Genomic DNA, 7,954 nt, shown 5'->3' with positions numbered 1-7,954 from the left:
AGTTTTTTGTAAATAAATTTTTTTTTTCTTTCTAAAAAAAATCAAAATGAGTTTTTAAGAAAGAGTTTCTTTCAAAATAAAAATTTTGAAAAAAAAAATCTTTTTGAGTATTTTTATTAATAAATTTTTTTCAAAAGTTAGCGTATTTTGGTAGCCCCTTGTTGCTTGATATTTTGAGTCTTTCCTTTGTTATGTCTTGGGCTTGGTCCATCTGTGTCTTGTCTTGTTTTGTCTTCGACTTTCGGCCCATCCTTGTTTTGTCTACGGCATTATGCCTGCCTTTTTGTGTCTTGGGCCTTAGGCCATTCTTGTCTTGTCTAGGCATTATGCACATCTTATGTTGTGTCTTGGGCCTTAGGCACAGCCTTGTTTTGTCTAAGAGAATCAGGCCCACCTTTGTCTTGTCTAGGGGTCGTAGGTCCATCTTTGGTTGTGTCTACGCTTGGATCTTTCGTTGTTATTTGTTTTGTGGCCTTAGGCCCATGTCATGTTGTCTAGGGTTATTACCTTAATTTGTCCTTTGTTTGGGCCCTAGGTCCATTCTAGCTTGTCTAGGGGCATTAGGCCCATGTCTTGTCAAGGTTTGTCGTCTTTTCAAGGTTTGTCATCTTTTAGTGTCTTCATTGTTGTGTCTTCAAGTTTCTTCCTTTTGGGTCTTATCTTCTTGGGACTTTCTAATCTTTGTGTTCTCATTCTAGAGCATGGTTAAGTGGGAATTGAGTGTATAAATTTTTTGTTGGTGATCTTCATAAAATGTTTCTCATAAGGATAAATCTATCATAGGTGACCCATCATTGCTCCTAGAAAGATTCTTACACAACCCTCTTGGTCTCAAACTTCTGATAATCGACTCATAAGAACTAATCTTACTTCTGTTGACCAAATGGCATCAAGTAACCAATATATTTTGAAGAAGATGGAAGAAATGATGAGAATGATGACTTCTCTTATCATTGAGAGGTTTCACCATCTTGAGAGTGCTAAAGAAAAGAAGAAGAAAGTAGTGCAAGAATCTCAAGATGAAAACTCTATCTTTAGTGATGATTGTCATGAGGAAAAAGAGGCTGAGATCAACAAGAAACCTAAAAAGAAATAAAAGTCAAAGCAAACCAAAGAGAGGTCACAAAAAATTGAGAAGATGAAAGGTATGGTTGATATTGAGGGATTGTTTCAGTACGGCACCGAGATCCCAAGACCAATGTAGGTCCTGGGCCAGGCCCAACGGAATACCCCTGTTGCCCTAGGCCCTTCTTGAAACTGCCTTAGCGCAAAAACGAATTTTGGGCCTTGAATTCTAAGAGGTGTTCGGCTCAAGCTTCCCCGAACAGGCATGTGAACCGTGTCCGGGAGAATAGGATATGCTCGGTAAACTACATTGCCGAGCATAATCGATTAGGCTGGAACCAAGTTCCAAGGCTATAAATGCTGCTCCCCACTCTCACCTAAACGCCCACTTAAATCAGATAATACTGGACCTTCTATTGCACTAGCGGTGGCTGTAATCATTTCTCTCCACTAACCTTAGCTATAAATAACAGAAGTTTGGGAGAAGAAGGGGTTCAGAAAAACGGAGAGAAAACAGTCAAGTGAGAAAGTATAAACTGAGTGTTGCTTTGAGTCTCTCTGCCGAGAACGACCCAGAGTAGGAAATCCTTAAGCCCACTACAAATAAATTGTGAGCCCAAGTGATTTAAGGCCCAGAAGTCTCATACTTGGTTCCTACAATTGGCGCCCACCGTGGGGCTCTCCTACGAAGCTGTGGTTCGACTGAGACTCAAACAAGGGGAATGTCTGAGGAGCGTTCAGGAGGGCGTGCACCGAGCAGTTCCATAGGATCTTCTCGGGGATCGACGTGGAGAGAGAGAAGGCAGAAATGGCGGGAGGACAGGGAGCACCCAAGGGGAGAGGAAAGGTCCGGATTGGGAGAAGGGTCGGCCCAGACACACAGAACGGTTTCAGGCGTCTCGGCGCATCGGCAGTATGATGATAGAGACTGAGAGCTGGAGCGGTTGCGCAGACTGGTAATGGATTTAGAACTGGAAGCAAGGGGTCGACGCCAAGAAAGGAATCGCAACCCCTAGCAAAGGAGAAATCGGGGCGAGGAGGGCTCCAGCCGATCTGGTACGCAATGATCCCGAGACCGATCACGCTCTCAAGAGTCACACCGGCACCCTCGGGAACCACGTCATTAACGGGACTGTTCACGGTTGCATGGATACGATGACCGAGGATCAGAATCGCCGGAGGAACGGCATCACCACAATGCCGCCATGGACGCCATGAGCCGAGCCTTGCGGATGGCAGCCCGGTCTCCATTCTCCGATGAGATTGAACGGGCCCCTATGCCGAGCAGATTCACGCGACCACCATTCAATTCTTATGAGGGGAGGACAGACCCCGTGGAGCATGTCAGTCATTACATCCACATGATGTCTTTGCATGCACACAATGATGCATTGATGTGTAAAGTATTCCCCTCTAATCTTGGCTCAACCGCCCTGAGATGGTTCAATGGGTTACGGAAAGGCTCCATACATAGCTTCGCCGAGCTGATTCAAGAGTTCGGCAGCAGATTCGTGACATGCAGCCGAGTGCAACAGCCGGTTGACGCACTACTTTCCATGAAGATGAGGGTCGGGGAAACCCTTCGGAGTTATGCCAGCCGATACTAGGAACTATACAACGAGATTGGTGGAGGGAACGAGAAAATTGCGGCAAGCACCTTCAGGATGGGGCTCCCCGAAGACTCTGAATTACGGGAGTTGTTGACGAGAAGACCCCTCGAGGATATGAGGCAACTGATGAGATGCATAGAGGAGTACAAACGCCTGGAGGACGACCGGCTACAGAGCAGGGGGAAAGCTCCATTAATTGGGAGATCTCGGCAAGGCGCTTTGCCGACAAAACCAAAAAAAGACTTCAGAATGCAGGAACCAGAGGTGCAAATCGAAGGGGTTAATGTGGCGTTTAAAGAGCCCGTGCACAAAATCTTGGAGCGGATCAAGAACGAGTCATTCTTCAGGTGGCCAAACAAAATGGGGGGCGACCCATCTCGGAGGAACCAAAACCTATACTGCACCTATCACAGAGACAAAGGACACACCACCGAACAGTATTAAAAGATCATCTCGGACAGCTAGTAAAGGCAGGGTACCTAAAAGAGTTTGTAGTAGGCTCCACTGACCGAGAAGCCGAACAGGGCATCCAACAGAAAAGGAACCCCCTCCCGCCTCCACTGGGGGTAATTGAAGTCATCCATGCCGCACCAAGAGGAACAACAGCAGCAAAAAGGGTATTGACAGTGGCTTGCACGGGGGGAGAATCAGCCGAGAAGAAGAAGAAAGTTGGACGGCCGACCATCTCGTTCGGGGAAGACGATTTGGAAGGAACGGTCCAACCTCACGACGACGCTTTGGTGGTGACAGCCCGGATAGGCGGATTCCTGGTGAAGAGGGTAATGATTAATCAAGGGAGCAGGCTGACGTCATGTACCCGGACCTCTTCGAAGGGCTCGGATTAAAGACCCAGGATTTGGCGAAGTATGACACGCCACTGGTCTCATTTGACGGGAGAGTCGTAATTCCCAAGGGACAAATCTCTCTCCCGGTGGACATGGAAGGCAAGGGAGTTTTAGTTACCTTCATAGTAGTCCGATCATTCTCACCGTACACCGCAATCCTGGGGAGGCCGTGGATTCACGCCATGAAAGCTGTTCCGTCCACCCTCCATGTGAGAGTAAAATTTCCCACTGAGTATGAGTTGCCGAGGTGAGGGGGAACCAACAAGTGGCGAGGCAGTGCCTTGTCGCCGCGGTCAGATGGGAAAATGAACAACTCGGACAAGCTGAGCAGGCCGAGAAGGAAACTTCATAGCAATTACAGAGGCCCCGAGGGGAAGCAGGGGCGGACGTGGCCGAGGAGGTATTGAAGGTTAGAATTCTTCCAGATACTGACAGGTATTTCCAGATAGGCACAAGCATGAATGACCGGGAAAGGGTAGAGATGTTGTTGTTCCTTTTGTAGAACGTAGATGTTTTCGCGTGGAACCCATATGAAGTGCCCGGCGTAGATCCCGAATTCATTGTCCACAAACTCAACGTGGACCCATCATTTCCCCCGAAGAAGCAGAAACCGAGAAGAGCATCAAAAGAACACGTCGATGCAGTAAACCTGGAGGTCCAGCGGCTGAAGGAGGCCGGAGTCATAAAAGAAATATTCTTCCCGAGATGGCTAGCAAACACTGTCGTAGTGAAGAAGAAGAACGGCAAATGGAGAGTTTGTGTAGACTTCACAGACTTGAACAGGGCGTGTCCCAAGGATCCATTCCCAATGCCCAAGATTGATCAACTAGTAGACGCCACGTATGGGCACCCGAGGATGAGCTTCCTGGATGCCTTCCAAGGCTACCACCAGATTGCCTTGGCGCCCGAGGACCAAGAAAAGACAGCATTTATATCCCCGAATGCGAACTATCACTACGAGGTCATGCTGTTTGGACTGAAGAACGCCGGAGCCACGTACCAGCGAATGATGACGAGAATGTTCCGAGAAAAAATTGGATGCACGGTTGAAGTTTATATTGACGACATGGTGGTAAAAAGCAAAAAAGAGTCACAACATATGGAAGACCTCCGGGGGGTATTCGAGATACTACGGCGGCACAAATTGCGCCTGAATGCCGAGAAGTGCACGTTCAGGGTGGGGGCTGGCAAGTTCCTGGGTTATCTGATCTCTACTCGGGGAATAGAGGCTAACCCTGACCAAATAGAAGCCATGAACCGCCTCAAACCACCAAGCAATCCTAAGGAGGTGCAAGTGCTCACTGGAATGTTAGCCACCCTGAACCGATTCATCTCCAAGTTTGCCGATCGCTGCCGGCCGTTTTATCAACTTCTGAAGAAGTGGAAGGGGTTTCGATGGGACGAGGGATGTGATGAGGCTTTTCGAGAGCTGAAGGAATACTTGGCAAAGGCGCCGAGGTTGACAGCCCCAAAACCCGGGGAGGATTTGTTTATGTACCTCTCAGTCACCGAGCATGCCGTAAGTGCTGTGTTACTAAGGGACCAAGGAGTACAAATGCCAGTGTATTACGTAAGCAAAACCTTGGTAGATGCCGAGACAAGGTACCTGCCCCTGGAGAAGTTAGTTTTAGCCCTGGTGCACGCCACGAGGAAGTTGCCACATTACTTCCAAGCTCATACGGTGTTCGTTCTCACCGAGTATCCATTACAGTCACTGTTAAAAAGATCAGACTTCACAGGCCGAATTGCCAAATGGGGGACTCGGTTGGGATCGTTTGACATAAGATATCGACCCAGAAGCTCGGTGAAGGGACAGGTTCTTGCAGATTTCATCACAGAATTCACACCCAAGAACGACGGCAAGGTAATCTGTAGTGTGGAAGTTTGCCCGTGGAGGGTATTTGTGGACGACGCTTCAAATGCTATAGGGGCCGGGGCTGGTATTGTCATAATCACCCCTGAGGGCATACGATTGGAACACTCCTTCAGATTGGGATTCAAAGTCTCAAACAATGAAGCCGAGTATGAGGCCCTACTGGCCGGTTTGAGAGCCGTATTGCATCTGGGCGCAAAAGATGTGGAGATTTACTCGGACTCTCGGCTGGTTGTTTATCAGATCACAGGAGACTTCGAGGCTCGGGAATCTCGAATGAAAGCTTATCTGAATGCGGCCAAGCAGATCATCGGTCAATTCGGAACGGTAAAGGTATCCCAGATAGCTCGATCACAAAACAAGCACGCCGACTCCCTTGCCACGTTAGCATCATCGGCTACCGAGGACACGCCACGGCTAGTCACGATAGAACTTATAAGGGAGCCAAGTATCAGTGTGAAGAGTATTCCCGACCAAGCCAGAGTAGAGGTTGCGCAGGTAGCAGTGGCTAATCCGTGTTGGATGAACCCGATCATAGATTTCCTTGCCAAGGATAAAGTTCCAGAGGATGAAGACGAGGCCAACAAAATTTGTCGGGTGGCTCCCCAGTACTAGCTGTCTTCGGACCGCAAATTGTACCGAAGGTCCTTCGCAGGCCCTTACCTTTTGTGCTTGCATCCTGAGAGAGTCAAAGAGCTTCTGACCGAGCTACATGAGGGAGTGTGTGGCGGGCATGTTGGGGGACGGTCTTTAGCACACAGAGCGATGACCCAGGGATTTTGGTGGCCACAGATGCAGAAGGATGCCATTGAATATGTTCGGAGCTACGAACAGTGTCAAAAGCACGCCCCTTTAATCCATTAGCCTGCAGGACGTCTAAATCCCGTCAGCAGCCCGTGGCCGTTCGCGCAATGGGGGCTTGACATCCTCGGACCATTCCCCCGAGCAACAGGGAACCGTCGTTTTGTATTGGTGGCTGTAGATTACTTCATAAAGTGGGCAGAAGCTGAGGCCTTGGCAAATATCCGGGATACTGACGTGAAAAAGTTCATGGGGAAAAACATAGTCACAAGGTTTGGGGTGCCAAATTCGCTAATAACAGACAATGGGATACAGTTCAACAGCAAAGCTTTTCGGACCTTCTGCAGCGAACTCGGCATCAGGAACAAGTATTCAACCCCGGCTTACCCACAAAGCAATGGCCAAGCTGAAGCAGTGAACAAGACTATTTTGAACGGGCTCAAGAGAAGGTTGGACGGGGCAAAAGGAAGATGGGCAGAGGAGCTACCCAGTGTATTGTGGGCTTACCGCACGACCCCCAGAAGATCCATGGGGGAAACCCCGTTTTCTTTGACGTACGGAGTGGAGGCATTGATACCAACCGAGGTGAGCTTATGCAGTGCATGGGTCGCAGGGTTTAACCCCGTCCAGAACGCTGACCTGATGATGGAGCGTTTGGATTGGCTAGAAGAATGCAGGGAGGCCGCGACCGTACGGCTCGCCGAGTATCAGCATAAACTAGCCCAAAGATACAACCGAAATGTAAAAGGGAGGGAATTCAGTGCCGGGGAACTAGTGCTAAGAAAGGTTGTGGGAAACATGTGAGACATAGCTGCAGGGAAGCTTGCTCAAACCTGGGAGGGACCATACAGAGTTACAGCCATCGCGGGTGCAGGGGCCTACTACTTGGAAGACCTTGATGAGAGGCCGCTTCCCCGGCCGTGGAACGCCAACAACTTAAAGAAGTTCTACGCATGACCATCCGTGTAAGACAGAACTTGTATTTTGCTAAAATCAAGATTATGATGAAGTTATTTGTATATGCTGTTTATGGTTCCGTAACTGCACACCAAGAGAATTGCAAATAAAAACGCTAAGGACAGAAACCTGGCCCTCGACTCGATTCAAATCGCCGAGTAGGTGGAAACCTTATAACTAAAAACGTTAAGGACAGAAACCTGGCCCTCGGCTCGATTCAAATCGCCGAGCAGGTGGAAACCTTACAACTAAAAACTCTAAGGACAGAAACCTGGCTCTCGGCTTGATTCAAATCGCCGAGCAGGTAGAAACCTTACAACTAAAAACTCTAAGGACAGAAACCTGGCTCTCAGCTAGATTAAAATCGCCGGGCAGGTGGAAACCTTACAACTAAATACTCTAAGGACAGAAACCTGGCTCTTGGCTCGACTAAAATCGCCGAGCAGGTGGAAACCTTACAACGAAAAACACAAAGGACAGAAGTCTGGCTCTCGGTTAAGCTAAATCCACCAAGCAAGAGGAAAGCCTTATAGGATCACAATCACCCTCGATAGGATCACGATCACCGAACATACGGGAACCCTGACCCTTTACAAAAACCAACTCCATTGGCGCTCTCGGGATTTTCAAAGCACCGTGTAATGGGTTTTGGGAGTATCATTCCATTAAATGGCCAAAACACTGGCATAATCCACGTGAAACATACAGATAGACAGAATTTCATTCAACGGATTAAGATGAAAGTCAAACGGAAAGCATTTTACCAATCAAACAAAAAAAGGTAATTGTTCATGCACCACATC

General features: G+C 48.4%; 1 protein-coding gene across 1 annotated transcript; it reads left to right on the top strand.

Annotated features, from left to right (window-relative positions):
- The first annotated feature begins 5,669 nt into the window (after positions 1–5,669).
- On the top strand, positions 5,670–6,008 carry LOC126691262 (uncharacterized). The gene has a single exon (XM_050386319.1). It carries the CDS (start codon positions 5,670–5,672, stop codon positions 6,006–6,008), a length of 339 nt encoding a protein of 112 aa, XP_050242276.1.
- The last annotated feature ends 1,946 nt before the right edge of the window (positions 6,009–7,954 follow it).

The sequence above is a fragment of the Quercus robur genome, chromosome 7 (genome assembly GCF_932294415.1).
Source record: "Quercus robur chromosome 7, dhQueRobu3.1, whole genome shotgun sequence".
Classification (NCBI taxonomy): domain Eukaryota; kingdom Viridiplantae; phylum Streptophyta; class Magnoliopsida; order Fagales; family Fagaceae; genus Quercus; species Quercus robur.
Note: the sequence above shows the minus strand (reverse complement) of the source record. Positions and strands in the feature narration are given on the sequence as shown.

Bases quoted from the DNA above. Each gene is read 5' to 3' on its own strand.
- LOC126691262 (XM_050386319.1), top strand. From the start codon at position 5,670: ATGAAAGCTTATCTGAATGCGGCCAAGCAGATCATCGGTCAATTCGGA.